General features: G+C 39.6%; 1 protein-coding gene across 2 annotated transcripts in view; it reads left to right on the forward strand.

Annotated features, from left to right (window-relative positions):
• GABRA3 (gamma-aminobutyric acid type A receptor subunit alpha3) overlaps positions 1 to 16,711 on the forward strand; it is a 242,931-nt gene that overhangs the window by 153,537 nt on the left and 72,683 nt on the right. For both annotated transcript variants that reach the window (XM_086388135.1, XM_086388136.1), the window contains one exon: positions 9,414 to 9,634. In XM_086388135.1, coding sequence (XP_086244261.1) covers positions 9,414 to 9,634 — 221 coding nt within the window. The remainder of the gene's footprint in view (positions 1 to 9,413; positions 9,635 to 16,711) is intronic.

The following is a 16,711-nucleotide window of genomic DNA, read 5'->3' on the forward strand; positions in this document are numbered from 1 at the left end:
ATTAATAAATTTATTCATTTTAATTGGAGGCTAACTACTTTACAGTACTGTAGCGGTTTTGCCATACATTGTCAGGAATCAGCCACGGGTGTACATGTGTTCCCCATCCTGAACCCCCCACCCACCTCCCTCCCCATCCCATCCCTCTGGGTCATCCCAGGGCACTAGCCCTGAGCACCCTGTCCCATGCATCGAACCTGGACTGGCGATCCATTTCACATATGATAATATACATGTTTCAAAGCTATTCTCCCAAATCTTCACACCCTTGCCCTCTCCCACAGAGTCCAAAGACTGTTGTATACATCTGTGTCTCTTTTGCTGTCTTGCATACAGGGTTATCATTACCATCATTCTAAATTCCATATATATGCATTAGTATACTGTATTGGTGTTTTTCTTTCTGGCTTACTTCACTCTGTATAATAGGCTCCAGGTTCATCCACCTCATTAGAACTGATTCAAATGTATTCTTTGTAATGGCTGAGTAATATTCCATTGTGTATATGTACCATAGCTTTCTTATCCATTCATCTGCTGATGGACATCTAGGTTGCTTCCATGTTCTGGCTATTATAAACAGTGCTGTGATGAACATTGGGGTACACTTGTCTCTTTCAATTCTGGTTTCCTCAGTGTGTATGCCCAGCAGTGGGATTGCTGGGTCATATGACAGTTCTGTTTCCAGTTTTTTAAGGAATCTTCACACTGTTCTCCATAGTGGCCGTACTAGTTTGCATTCCCACCAACAGTGTAAGAGGGTTCCCTTTTCTCCACACCCTCTCCAGCATTTATTGCTTGTAGACTTTTGGATCACAGCCATTCTGACTGGCGTGAAATGGTACCTCATTGTGGTTTTGATTTGCATTTCTCTGATAATGAGTGATGTTGAGCATCTTTTCATGTGTTTGTTAGCCATCTGTATGTCTTCTTTGGAGAAGTGTCTGTTTAATTCTTAGGCCCATTTTTTGATTGGGTCCTTTATTTTTCTGGAATTGAGCTGCAGCAGTTGCTTGTATATTTTTGAGATTAGTTGTTTGTCAGTTTCTTCATTTGCTATTATTTTCTCCCATATATAGTTTCCTTCTTTGTGAAAAAGCTTTTAAGTTTAATTAGGTCCCATTTGTTTATTTTTGCTTTTATTTCATTACTCTGTGAGCTGGGTCATAGAGGATCCTGCTGTGATTTATGTCAGAGAGTGTTTTGCCTACGTTTTCTGCTAGGAGTTTTATAGATTCTGGTCTTACGTTTTGATCTTTAATCCATGTTGAGTTTATTTTTGTGTATGGTGTTAGAAAGTGTTCTAGTTTCATTCTTTTATAAGTGGTTGACCAGTTTTCCCAACACCACTTGTTAAAGAGATTGTCTTTTCTCCGTTGTATATTTTTGCCTCCTTTGTCAAAGATAAGGTATCCAAAGGTGCATAGATTTATCTCTGGGCTTTCTATTATGTTCCATTGATCTATATTTCTGTCTTTGTGCCAGTACCATACTGTCTTGATGAGTGTAGCTCTGTAATATAGCCTGAAGTCAGGCAGATTGATTCCTCCAGTTGCATTCTTCTTTCTCAACATTGCTTTGGCTATTTGAGGTTTTTTGTATTTTCATACAAATTGTGAAATTATTTGTTCTAGTTCTGTGAAATAGAGAAGGCAATGGCAACCCACTCCAGTACTCTTGCCTGGAGAATCCCATGGATGGAGGAGCCTGGTAGGCTACAGTCCATGGGGTCTCAAAGAGTCGGACATGACTGAGCAACTTCACTTTCTTTCTTTCTTTGTTCTGTGAGCAACCCTAGCAGTGCCTCAGGTTAGGGCTTTTCGCAGGATAGTTCTCTCTTTCTTTCTTCTCTCTCCCTATCTCTGGCTATCCCACAGTTTGGGTTGCTATCTCAGATTAGTTCCTTCATATTGCCCTCAGGGCATTCCAGCTGGTCCTTACCCTAAGCAATGCAGCCGGCACCTGCCTGTTCAGCGCCTACTTGCTGGTGGTGGCTGTGAGCACTCGGAGTTGCCGTAAGGCACGTGGTCTGTTGGTTTTTAATTATTTATTTATTTTTCCTCCTGGTTATGTTGCCCTCTGAGATTCTAAGATTCCCCACAGACCTGCCAGTGAGAGTGTTTCCTGGTGTTTGGAAACTTCTCTTTTAAGACTCCATTCCTGGGATACATCTCCTCCCTACCTCTTTTGTCTCTCTTTTATATTTTGTCTTACCTCCTTTCAAAGACAATGGGCTGCATTTCTGGGTGCCTGATGTCCTCTGCCAGCACTGAGAAGTTGTTTTGTGGAATTTTCTCAGTGTTCAAATGTTCTTTCGATGAATTTGTGGGGGAGAAAGTGGTATCCCTGTCCTGTTTCTCCACCATCTTAAGACTGCCCCCTGATTAAGGTTCCTGAAACTAAGATACTTATACTAATATTTCAACAATTCTGAGAAACTTTCATCCATTAGTATTTTATTATTCCTCATTTTCTCTATTCTCTAACTTTGAGTTCAGTTCAGTTCAGTCACTCAATGGTGTCTGACTTTTTGCAACCCCATGGACTGCAGCACGCCAGGCTTCCCTATCCATCACCAATTCCCGGAGTTTATCCAAACTTATGTCCATAACTTTAGAACTTTGCTAGAAATATACACTGAAAAAAGTTTTCTTCACATGTATTTTCCAGTTCACTAATCTCTGTTCAATAATATCTAATCTTCTATATAACATATCCATTGACTCATTATTTTTGTTTCACAGAACATTTACTTCAAATAGATCTTTTTAAAATCTGTGTTTTCTCATTCCTACCCCATAATGTTTTTATCTTTTCTCATATTCTCAATCTCTCCCTTGATACTTTTATCATTTTAATATATTCAGTAGTTCCTTTATAATATATAATTGATTCTGTTGTGTGAGGTTCTTGTGAAGTAAAAGTTGATCAATTGTGTCCGACTCTTTGCAACCCCATGGACTATACTACAGACCATGGAATTCTCCAGGCCAGAATCTGGAGTGGGTAGCCATTCCCTTCTCCAGGGGATCTGCCCAACTCAGGGATCGAACCCAGGTCACCTGTATTGTCAGATCAGATCAGTCGCTCAGTCGTGTCCAATTCTTTGTGACCCCATGAATCGCAGCACGCCAGGCCTCCCTGTCCATTGCCAACTCCTGGAGTTCACTCAGACTCACATCCATCAAGTCAGAGATGCCATCCAGCCATCTCATCCTCTGTCGGCCCCTTCTCCTCAGCATCAGAGTCTTTTCCAATGAGTCAACTCTTCGCATGAGGTGTCCAAAGTACTGGAGTTTCAGCTTTAGCATCATTCCTTCCAAAGAAATCCCAGGGCTGATCTCCTTCGGAATGGACTGGTTGGATCTCCTTGCAGTCCAAGGGACTCTCAACAGTCTTCTCCAACAACACCACAGTTCAAAAGCATCAATTCTTCAGTGCTCAGCCTTCTTCACAGTCCAACTCTCACATCCATACATGACCACTGGAAAAACCATAGCCTTGACTAGAAAGACCTTTGTTGACAAAGTAATGTCTTTGCTTTTTAATATGCTATCTAGGTTAGTCATAACTTTCCTTCCAAGGAGTAAGTGTCTTTTAATTTCATGGCTGCAGTCACCATCTGCAGTGATTTTGGAGCCCAGAAAAATGAAGTATGACACTGTTTCCACTGTTTCCCCATCTATTTCCCATGAAGTGATGGGACCGGATGCCATGATCTTCGTTTTCTGAATGTTGAGCTTTAAGCCAACTTTTTCACTCTCCACTTTCACCTTCATCAAGAGGCTTTTTAGTTCCTCTTCGCTTTCTGCCATAAGGGTGGTGTCATCTGCATATCTGTGGTTATTGATATTTCTCCCGGCAGTCTTGATTCCAGCTTGTGTTTCTTCCAGTCCAGCATTTCTCATGATGTACTCTGCATATAAGTTAAATAAACAGGGTGACAATATACAGCCTTGATGTACTCCTTTTCCTATTTGGAACCAGTCTGTTGTTCCATGTTCAGTTCTAACTGTTGCTTCCTGACCTGCATACAAATTTCTCAAGAGGCAGATCAGGTGGTCTGGTATTCCCATCTCTTTCAGAATTTTCCACAGTTTATTGTGATCCACACAGTCAAAGGCTTTGACATAGTCAATAAAGCAGAAATAGATGTTTTTCTGGAACTGTCTTGCTTTTTCCATGATCTGGTGGATGTTGGCAATTTGATCTCTGGTTCCTCTGCCTTTTTTAAAACCAGCTTGAACATCAGGAAGTTCACAGTTCACGTATTGCTGAAGCCTGGCTTGGAGAATTTTGAGCACTACTTTACTAGCGTGTGACATGAGTGCAATTGTGTGGTAGTTTGAGCATTCTTTGGCATTGCCTTTCTTTGCCATTGGGATGAAAACTGACCTTTTCCAGTCCTGTGGCCACTCCTGAGTTTTCCAAATTTGCTGGCATAGTGAGTGCAGCACTTTCACAGCATCATCTTTCAGGATTTGGTATAGCTTAACTAGAATTCCATCACCTCCACTAGCTTTGTTCGTAGTGATGCTTTCTAAGGCCCACTTGACTTCACATTCCAGGATGTCTGGCTCTAGGTGAGTGATCACACCATTATGATTTCTGGGTCGTGAAGATCTTTTTTGTACAGTTTTTCTGTGTATTCTTGCCACCTCTTCTTAATATCTTCTGCTTCTGTTAGGTCCATACCATTTCTGTCCTTTATCTAGCCCATCTTTGCATGAAATGTTCCTTTGGTATCTCTGATTTTCTTGAAGAGATCTCTAGTCTTTCCCATTCTGTTGTTTTCCTCTATTTCTGCATTGATGGCTGAGAAAGGCTTTCTTATCTCTTCTTACTATTCTTTGGAACTCTGCATTCTGATGTTCATATCTTTCCTTTTCTCCTTTGCTTTTCACTTCTCTTCTTTTCACAGCTATTTGTAAGGCCTCCCCAGACAGCCATTTTTCTTTTTTCCATTTCTTTTCCATGGGGATGGTCTTGATCCCTATCTCCTGTACAATGTCACGAACCTCATTCCATAGCTCATCAGGCACTCTATCTATCAGTTCTAGGCCCTTAAATCTATTTCTCACTTCCACTGTATAATCATAAGGGATTTGATTTAGGTCATACCTGAATGGTCTAGTGGTTTTCCCTACTTTCTTCAATTTAAGTCTGAATTTGGCAATAAGGAGTTCATGGCCTGAGCCACAGTCAGCTCCTGGTCTTGTTTTTGCTGACTGTATAGAGCTTCTCCATCTTTGGCAACAAAGAATATAATCAATCTGATTTCGGTGTTGACCATCTGGTGATGTCCATGTATAGAGTCTTCTCTTGTGTTGTTGGAAGAGGGTGTTTGTTATGACCAGTGCATTTTCTTGGCAAAACTCTATTAGTCTCTGCCCTGCTTCATTCCGTATTCCAAGGCCAAATTTGCCTGTTACTTCAGGTGTTTCTTGACTTCCTACTTTTGCATTCCAGTCCCCTATAATGAAAAGGACATCTTTTTGGAGTGTTAGTTCTAAAAGGTCTTGTAGGTCTTCATAGAACCGTTCAACTTCAGCTTCTTTAGCATTGCTGGTTGGGGCATAGACTTGGATTACTGTGATATTGAATGGTTTGCCTTGGAAACGAACAGAGATCATTCTCTCGTTTTTGAGATTGCATCCAAGTACTGCATTTCGGACTCTTTTGTTGACCATAATGGCTACTCCATTTCTTCTGAGGGATTCCTGCCTGCCGTAGTAGATATAATGGTCATCTGAGTTAAATTCACCCATTCCAGTCCATTTCAGTTCGCTGATTCCTAGAATGTCAACATTCACTCTTGCCATCTCTTGTTTGACCACTTCCAATTTGCCTTAATTCATGGACCTGACATTCCAGGTTCCTATGCAATATTGCTGTTTACAGCATCGGACCTTGCTTCTATCACCAGTCACATCCACAGCTGGGTATTCTTTTAGCTTTGGCTCCATCCCTTCATTCTTTCTGGAGTTATTTCTCCACTGATCTCCAGTAGCATATTGGGCACCTACTGACCTGGGGAGTTTCTCTTTCAGTATCCTATCATTTTGCCTTTTCATGGGGTTCTCAAGGCAAGAATACTGAAGTGGTTTGCCATTCCCTTCTCCAGTGGACCACATTCTGTCAGATCTCTCCACCATGACCCACCCATCTTGGGTTGCCACATGGGCATTGCTTAGTTTCATTGAGTTAGACAAGGCTGTGGTCCTAGTGTGATTAGATTGACTAGTTTTCTGTGAGTATGGTTTCAGTGTGTCTGCCCTCTGATGCCCTCTTGCAACACCTACCGTCTTACTTGGGTTTCTCTTACCTTGGGCGTGGGGTATCTCTTCATGGCTGCTCCAGCAAAGCGCAGCCAATGCTCCTTACCTTGGACGAGGGGTATCTCCTCACCGCCGCCCTTCCTGACCTTCAACGTGGGATAGCTGATTCTTTACCAGCTGAGCCACCAAAGAAGCCCAAGAATACTGGAGTGGGTAGCCTATCCCTTCTCCAGTGGATCTTTCTGACCCAGGAATTGAACCAGGTCTTCTGCATTGCAGGCAGATTCTTTACCCACTGAGCTATCAGGGAAGCCCTCATATGTGAGGTTCTTGAGGGGTGAGCTATATATCGTATTGGCTGACTCTTGCTTATGACCATTTCCTTAGGTGTTTTATTGTTGTGAATTACATATATTTTTTCAGCAAGCATTTATTTATGGCTATGCCCCTCTAGAATATTTGCTTTTGTAAGTCAGTCTAGGGGTATCCTCATCCTGAGACCTATTTTTATGTTAATTTCTCAGTTTGTAAGACCCAAACCAGGTGTACATTTAAATATTTAGCTCAGATTAAATTTGAAGTTGCTAAATCTCAGTAGAAATGCTTCCTCTTACCCCTTCTCTATTTCATAATTCATGCTTGGATAAGTTTCCTTTCTTCATTTTCATGCTGTGGATTGGTTTTGTCTAGTTCATTTTATTTAATTCACCCTTATGCTGAGGGGCTTCCCTTGTGCCTTAGCTGGTGAAGAATCCACCTGCAATGCAAGAGACCTGGGTTTAATCCCTGGGTTGGGAAGATCCCCTGGGGAAGGGAAAGGCTACCCACTCCAGTATTCTGGCCTAGAGAATTCCAAGGACTATACTGTCCATGGGGTTGCAAAGAGTCAGACATGACTGAGCGACTTTCACTTCACTTCACTATGCTGAGGTCAGAGCCCTTCAGGGTGTTGGTTTTGTGTGGGAATCTAATTCCAGTTTTAAACCTGGCATAGTCCTGGCTTACACCTGTCATTCTGATATAATTATTGATAAAGCCTCCTCTCATTCTCAAAAATGTTCCAGTTTAGATAATAGATTATATAATATCTTAATCCTTAAGCAGGGGTTTTCTTAGTGTTCTGCTGCTGCTAAGTTGCTTCAGTCGTGTCCGACTCTGTGCAACCCCATAGATGGCAGCCCACCAGGCTTCTCTGTCCCTAGGATTCTTCAGGCAAGAATACTGGAGTGGTTTGCCATTTTCTTCTCCAATGCATGCATGCATGCTAAGTCACTTCAGTCGTGTCCGATTCTGTGCGACCCCATAGATGGCAGCCCACCAGGCTCCACTGTCCATAGGATTCTCTAGGCAAGAACACTGGAGTGGGTTGCTATTTCCTTCTCCTCTTAGCGTTCTAGAGAAGGAGAAAAGCCAGACTGGCTAATTTATGGAGGTACAGTGGTTGGAGAAGAGCTTAGAGAAAATAAGGGCCAGTTTATGAAGTACTTTCTAGGTAAGGAAAAGGTATTGGTATTTATTCCAAATATAATTAGAAGCCACTGAGGGGGCTTCCCTAGTGGCTCAGTGTTAAAGAATCCTGATATAATGCAGGAGACGCAGGTTTGATCCCTGGGTTGAGAAGATCCCCTGGAGAAGGAAATGGCAGCCCACTTCAGTATTCTTGCCTGGAAAATACCATGGACAGAAGAACCTGGCAGGCTACAGTCCAAGAAGTCGCAAAGAGTTGAATACGACTTAGTGACTCAACAACAACAACATATTTTAAGCAGCTGCTGACTGCCTTGTTTTACCTGACTACCTAGATGTGTCCCCTATCCCTTGTGTAGTTTAGTGACCAGTCAAAGATTTGGGCAGAGTTTGTACTCAGAATTTCAGACTTACCCTTTGAATGGTTTTGGTTTTTTCTCAAGGCTTCCCCCTGAATTTTCAGTTCTTTGGTCAACTTTGAGCTCTTTCTTCTGAGGTATATTAATAATTTTTCTGATTTCTGCCAAATACACAAACATCACCCACCACAGATTTGTCATCTTTCATTTACTGGAGGATTCCCTTATTGTTTCTGTCTGCCTTTTTCCCAGAGCCCCAGAGTTTTCATTTGTATGTAGTGGTCAGCCAGGGTTTGGGGCAAAGTATATACTGGGGTTTGAGTTCCCATCCCCTCAGTGACTCTCTTGCTTCCAGGATTCCTACCCCCTAAGATTCCAGATGATTATCCACTTTGAGCCATTAAGGCTGTGATATTGGACATAGAAATTCTAGGTTTGGGAGATCACCTTTAGAAAAGAAAGCCACAAACCCAATTTTAACCCATTGCTGTTGCTATCTTTCAAGAGTAAACTTTCTTCAAGTTTCTGTCTGCTTTCAGTCATTTCCCATTGATTTCAAATTGTCTATCTATCTATGTTTTGGTTCAAATTTTATGATTAATAACTACAAGAAGATATATCCAAATGGTTTAGTCTGCTGTTACCAACATCAGTAATGTTTATTGTTCTTTGAGTTTGTATTTAGATGAATGGCAATTTTGAAAATTTTCTCCATGTTTATTAACAATTTCTATCTGTTTCATGAATTTTTCTGTTCCTGTCATTTACCCATTTTTCTATTTGTGTGTTTGTTTTTCCTTATCTGTAAAGATGCTTGACTTATTGAACATAAGATATTAACTCATTAGATACACTGTTAGTTTGAGAATCAAATGAAATGTGTTTTAAAATTTAAGGTTTTAGTTGTATGGCAGTTGTTATATTGGCTTTTGATGTTCATATGGGATCATTTAGTAGAAGAGACAAGGTTAGGAGTTTGCACTTATTAGAGATACCACTGCATAGAGAAGGGAGCTCTTGCCTTTTCATAAGGCAAAGTCTTGTGTTCAGATTGTATGATGTGCAGGGCAGCATTGGCAGTGATCTTCCTAAGTGAAATCTTCTCGGACATATTATTTATGTACTTATTGATTACCATGACATTATTTCTCAATCATAGTCATTTGCCCTACTTGCCAGTAACTACTGTCAATAGATTGCTGCTTCTCTGCATCAGAGGAAATACTGCAAAGTAATTAATATTTGCTAAGGGCACTGTGGATCCTCACCAGAATTCTGCTGAAATGTTGTTCTCTCTTTTTGTCCTTAGGAGTACACCATTGATGTATTTTTTCGACAGACATGGCATGATGAAAGACTGAAATTTGATGGACCCATGAAGATCCTTCCACTGAATAATCTCCTGGCTAGTAAGATCTGGACCCCTGACACCTTCTTCCACAATGGCAAGAAATCAGTGGCCCATAACATGACCACACCTAACAAGCTGCTCAGACTGGTGGACAATGGAACCCTCCTCTACACAATGAGGTCAGAGAGTGCCCTGGCTCATCTAAAGTATCATGGGGGTAGGAACAGGGTTGAAAGCAAACTTACAAATTAGAAATGCACATAGAGGCATACATTTCCTAACATAGCTACAGGCGTGTGTACTTACAGACCTAATATTATATATACACATATAAATACAGAGTTGGCTAACAAGCACATGAAAAACTGCTCATCATCACTCACTAATTATCAGAGAAATGCAAATCAAAACCACAATGAGGTATCATCTCATACTGATCAGAATGGCTATCATTAAAAAGCCTATAAATTGATAAGTTCTGTAAAGGGTGTGGAGGAAAGAGAACCCTCCTACACTGTTGGTGGGTATGTATATAGGACAGCTACTATGGAGAGCTGTATGGAGGTTCCTTAAAAAACTGAACATAGAGCTACCATATGACCCAGCAATCCCACTCCTGGGCACATACCTGGACAAAACTATAATTTGAAAAGATACATGCACCCCTATGTTTATAGCAGCACTATTTACAATAGCCAAAACATGGAAACAACACAAGTGTCCATTAATAGATGATTGCTTTAAGAAGATGTGATACACACACACACACAGTGGAATATTACTCAGCCATAACAATATAATGAAATACTGCCATTTGCAACAGCATGGATGGACCTAGAAAATATACTAAGTGAAGTAAGTCAGACAAAGATGAATATTATATACTATCACTTATATGTGGAATCTAAAAAATAATACAAATGAATCCTATACAAAACAGAAATAGACTCACAGACATAGAAAACAAACATGTTTACCAAAATGGTTGAAATGGAGGTGAAAGGGATAAATAAGGAGTTTGTGTTTGAGATTAACAGATACACACTACTATATATAAAGTAGATTTAAAAAAAACAAGGACTAATTGTTACCACATGGGAAACTATACTCAATACTTATCATAATGGAAAGTAATCTGAAATATATATATATATATATATATATATATATATATATATATATATAACTGATCACTGTGCTGTACACCTGAAACTAACACAATATTGCAAATCAACTCTATTTCAATGAAAAATAGAGAATTGTCCATATGAACATTTTCAGACACACAGAGATATACTTTCACAATGTATAAATGTTTATGTGTACTCAAAGACATGTAATACACAGGTGTATACATAGTCAAAGTGAAAGTGAAGTGAAAACGAAAGTGTTTCAGTCATGTCCAACTCTTTGCGACCCCATGGACTATAGCCCACCAGGCTCCTCAGTCCATGGAATTCTCCAGGCAAGATACTAGAGTGGGTTGTCATTCCCTTCTTCAGGGGATCTTTCCGACCTAAGGATTGAATCAGGGTCTACTGCATTGCAGGCAGATTCTTTACCATCTGAGCCACCAGGGAATCCCTATACAAAGTCAAGGGTACTTAAATACAGACTCACAACCACATACACAGGCATGAACATGGTGACAGAATAGCATCTAGGTTTAACTGCAGCAATAGTCTATCTGTATGGTGCAGAATGATGAGAATCAAGTGAGATGTTAGCTATTTTCTGAAACATACAATGTAAGATATATATAAATGCAAAATTATAGCAACAAATATGTCATGCCACGTTGCATGGGAATGCTGAGAAATAAATGAATTTCCAAACAACTTGAGAATATATCTTTTTATAATATATATATTTCCATATATATATGTGGAAATATATATATTTCATACTTTTCTACTCCTAAAGTATAAAAACTATAACAATTTTTACATTTTTCGTGACTCATTATTATCATTAGAGTTTTTAGGTAAGGAAATTTTGCTTTTAAAATGAATAACTTTATTTTTTAATATAAATTTATTTATTTTAATTGGAGGTTAATTACTTTACAATATTGTATTGGTTTTGCCATACATCAACATGAATCCGCCACGGGTATACACGTGTTCCCCATCCTGAACCCCTCTCCCTCCTCCCTCCCTGTACCAAAACGATTAACTTTAAATACCTTTCCAGTTCAGTAAGATTCTTTGCCCCAACATTGAAAAACTTCCTTGGTTCTTGTTTTTTGATTTTTCTAGTTGCTCTGCTGTCATTTGTCACTTCCTAAAGCTCTCTCCTACATTAACGAGTATCAATTTTAAGTAACATAGTGAACATTTATTGAATGGGAAAAATATGATCTTTCAGTGCAGACTCTGTGGTATTTCAAGTTTATGCATTTGTTATTATACACAATGAATCTCAAATAATACAAGGCTGATAAACATGTGATGAATATATGAAATGTGCTTGCCTATATGGTATATGCTATTCTTTCTTTACTTTAAATTTACTATTTATTTTTTCTGAGAGACAAGAAGATGGACAAGGAAAAATAGATAGTAAGTGAATTGTTAAGAGAAGAGTTGAATTAATGAAGAAGAGCTGAGAGAGTAGAGGAGAGAATCATGGAGAAAAGGGAAGTGGATAGAAGTGGGAAGAATAATGTGGAGATGAGGTCAATAAAATTAACATATATTTATTTTATTGGTGTACTCCCAGATCTTTTCTACACACACACATAAATCATTCAAGAACAAATGGGTAAAGAAAAGAGAGACTATGAGAGGAGCAAAATAGAATAGAAAATTTGGTTTTAAAAAAAGGAGAAGATAAAATTTAAAAGCTAGATATTAGAATATCCTAAAAGTAAAAGGAAAATTTGGAGAAAAGTATGAAGTGAATGAGAAGAAAGAAAAGAAGACATAGAGAAGTAGAGCAAGAGACAGTGGAGGGAGCAAAATTTTTGATGGAAGATTAGTAGTATTCATTAATTCATTTATTTATTCACCAAACATGTTTTGACCTCCTAATACATACATGGCCCTGGACTAGGTTCTGGGTATGCAAACATTGATGATAAGATTTTAAGACAGTAGGGAGATGCCTAGTAGATAATCACAAAAAAATTAAATGATAAACTTATGAGTAATTATGAAAGAAAAGGTCATCTAACTCATTTTTTGGATCAAGTTGAACAAAGAGTTGCTGGATGAGGTTAACACCCAAGTTCCTGATTATTAGTATTGGCATTCAGTTTTGTTTTATTGCCAATGTAGTCAAGAAAATTGTAGGTGGAAAGTGGAGGGAAGAGAGGAGGGACATCCAGGCAGAGAAAACCAATTGAGCAGTTGGAGGAAATTCAATGGTATATTATAAGCAAGAAAATGAGGTGGTCAGGTTTTTTAATGCTATATATGGTACCCTAGTTACTGAGCAAAGGATGCATTTTTTTTTTAAGGATGTGACTTTACAAAATATTATTTTATTTTTTTTAATTTTATTTTATTTTTAAAATTTACATAATTGTATTAGTTTTGCCAAATATCAAAATGAATCCGCCACAGGTATACATGTGTTCCCCATCCTGAACCCTCCTCCCTCCTCCCTCCCCATACCATCCCTCTGGGTCGTCCCAGTGCACTAGCCCCAAGCATCCAGTATCGTGCATCGAACCTGGACTGGCAACTCATTTCTTACATGATATTTTACATGTTTCAATGCCATTCTCCCAAATCTTCCCACCCTCTCCCTCTCCCACAGAGTCCATAAGACTGTTCTATACATCAGTGTCTCTTTTGCTGTCTTGTACACTGAGTTATTGTTACCATCTTTCTAAATTCCATATATATGCGTTAGTATACTGTATTTATGCATTTTAAGGGAACAAGAGTGGAATAGGGAAGCTGGTTAGGAGACAGCTTAAACAGTTTAGATGAGGAGTGGTGAAACTCCAACACAGAGCAATGGATTAAAATGGAGAAAGGGAGGTACACTGAGGAAATAGTAACAACTACCAATGTCAGAATGAGAACAAAGAGGAGGAGCCAAGGCAGAAGGTACCCGAGGAAAATGGTGAATGATGGTGTTACAAACTGGGGGACATGACGTGAGATTTAGGAAAAGTTTAGATAGAATAAATCTGTGAGGTTAATTTTGGGCAAGATAAGCTTAAGACGATTGTAAATTATCCACAGGCAGAAGTCTAATCAGTTCAGTTCAGTTCAGTTGCTCAGTCGTGTCTCTTTGCGACCCCATGAATCGCAGCACGCCAGGCCTCCCTGTCCATCACCAACTCCTGGAGTTCACTCAGACTCATGTCCGTCAAGTCAGTGATGCCATCCAGCCATCTCATCCTCTGTCGTCCCCCTCTCTTCCTGCCCCCAATCCCTCCCAGCATCAGAGTCTTTTCCAATGAGTCAACTCTTTGCATGAGGTGGCCAAAGTACTGGAGTTTCAGCTTTAGCACCATTCCTTCCAAAGAAATCCCAGGGCTCATCTCCTTCAGAATGGACTGGTTGGATCTCCTTGCAGAAGTCTAATAGCAGTTGAATATTCAAGTCATAAGACCAGAAGAGAGACACAAGCAAGAGAGGTAAATTTTGGTATTGTCAGTATGATGGTACAACCATGTACGTGGGTGTGATCACTTCAGGAAAGTATATTCAGCGAGAGGAAAATCATGCCAAGCATTCAATCATGTACCATTACTATCATTAAAGCAGAAGGGAAGAAAGAAGAACCTATGAAGGAGAACAAGAAGAAAAAGAAAGGAAGGTGTTAATAGAACTACTAGTGTGTAGTATCTTCAAAGTTAAGTGTGGTAGTCAATACTGCTACTTCCACTATTTCCAGTTCACTTCCCTCTGGATATGTGTTAGTATTTCACTTTCATAGAACCTTGGACAAATGACTGGCTTTGGCTAACCAAATGTGAGTGGAAATAACATGTGTGATTTCTGAGGAAGGATTGGAAACTTTATTTAAGGTGTATGTTTTAAAATTTTCATCTCTGTTCAAAAGTTTTGTGGTTAGTGGAAACTATTATAACTGCTTCCATATCAATACACTTTGGAAACACTGTGATGACTCAGGAACTAGAATATTGTACTTTTTAATTCATACAATTAAGTATCATTGACATTGTACGGGAGGCAGGGATCAAGACCATCCCCATGGAAAAGAAATGCAAAAAAGAAAAATGGCTGTCTGGGGAGGCCTTACAAGTAGCTGTGAAAAGAGAAGCAAAAAGCAAAGGAGAAAAGGAAAGATATAAGCATCTGAATGCAGAGTTCCAAAGAATAGCAAAGAGAAATAAGAAAGCCTTCCTCAGCGATCAATGCAAAGAAATAGAGGAAAAAACAGAATGGGAAAGACTAGAGATCTCTTCAAGAAAATTAGAGATACCAAGGGAACATTTCATGCAAAGATGGGCTCAATAAAGGACAGAAATGGTATGGACCTAACAGAAGCAGAACAGATTAAGAAGAGGTGGCAAGAATACACAGAAGAACTGTACAAAAAAGATCTTCATGACCCAGATAATCACGATGGTGTGATCACTCACCTAGAGCCAGACATCCTGGAATGTGAAGTCAAGTGGGCCTTAGAAAGCATCACTATGAACAAAGCTAGTGGAGGTGATAGAATTCCAGTTGAGCTATTTCAAATCCTAAAAGATGATGCTGTGAAAGTGCTGCACTCAATATTCCAACACATTTGGAAAACTCAGCAGTGGCCACAGCACTGGAAGAGGTCAGTTTTCATCCCAATGGCAAAGAAAGGCAATGCCAAAGAATGCTCAAACTACTGCACAATTGCACTCATCTCACATGCTAGTAAAGTAATGCTCAAAATTCTCCAAGCCAGGCTTCAGCAATACATGAACTATGAAATTCCAGATGTTCAAGCTGGTTTTAGAAAAGGCAGAGGTACCAGAGATCAAATTGCCAACATCCCCTGGATCATGGAAAAAGCAAGAGAGTTCCAGAAAAACATCTATTTCTGCTTTATTGACTATGCCAAAGCCTTTGACTGTGTGGATCACAATAAACTGTGGAAAATTCTGAAAGAGATGGGAATACCAGACCACCTGACCTGCCTCTTGAGAAACCTATATGCAGGTCAGGAAGCAACAGTTAGAACTGGACATGGAACAACAGACTGATTCCAAATAGGAAAAGAAGTATGTCAGGGCTGTATATTGTCACCCTGCTTATTTAAATTCTATGCAGAGTACATCATGAGAAATGCTGGGCTGGAAGATTCCACAAGCTGGGATCAAGATTGCTGGGAGAAATATCAATAACCTCAGATATGCAGATGACACCACGCTTATGGCAGAAAGTAAATAGGAACTAAAAAGCCTCTTGATGAAGGTGAAAGAGGAGAGTGAAAAAGTTGGCTTAAAGCTCAACATTCAGACAACGAAGATCAGGGCATCTTGTCCCATCACTTCATGGCAAATAGATGGGGAAACAGTGGAAACCATGTCAGACTTTATTTTTGGGGGCTTCAAAATCACTGGAGATGGTGATTGCAGCCCTAAAATTAAAAGACACTTACTCCTTGGAAGGAAAGTTATGACCAACCTAGATAGCATATACAAAAGCAGAGACATTGCCAATAAAGGTCCATCTAGTCAAGGCCATGGTTCACCCAGTGGTCACATATGGATGTGAGAGTTGGACTGTGAAGAAAGCTGAGTGCCGAAGAATTGATGCTTTTGAACTGTGGTGTTGGAGAAGACTGTTGAGAGTCCCTTGGACTGCAAGGAGATCCAACCAGTCCATTCTAAAGGAGATCAGTCCTGGGTGTTCTTTGGAAGGAATGATGCTAAACTGAAACTCCAATACTTTGGCCACCTCATGCAAAGAGTTAACTCATTGGAAAAGACTCTGATCCTGGGAGGGATTGGGGGCAGGAGGAGAAGGGGACGACAGAGGATGAGATGGCTGGATGGCATCACTGACTCAATGGACAAGAGTTTGAATTAACTCCAGGAGTTGGTGATGGACAGGGAGACCTGGTGTGCTGAAATTCATGTGGTCACAAAGAGTCGGACCCGACTGAGTGACTGAACTGAACTGAACTGAAATGAAATATCATTTTGTTCAATTAATTTGCAGCACTGGTGTTAAAGTTCATTTATCTTTTTAAAAAGTATAGTTGATTTATAATGTGTTAGTTTCAGGTGTGCAGCAAAGTGATTCATATATATATATATATATATATATGAATCAATCATCTCTACAATA

The sequence above is a fragment of the Bos grunniens genome, chromosome X (genome assembly GCF_055505025.1).
Source record: "Bos grunniens cultivar Pamir isolate PY7600 chromosome X, Bosgru_T2T1.0, whole genome shotgun sequence".
Taxonomy (NCBI): Eukaryota; Metazoa; Chordata; class Mammalia; order Artiodactyla; family Bovidae; genus Bos; species Bos grunniens.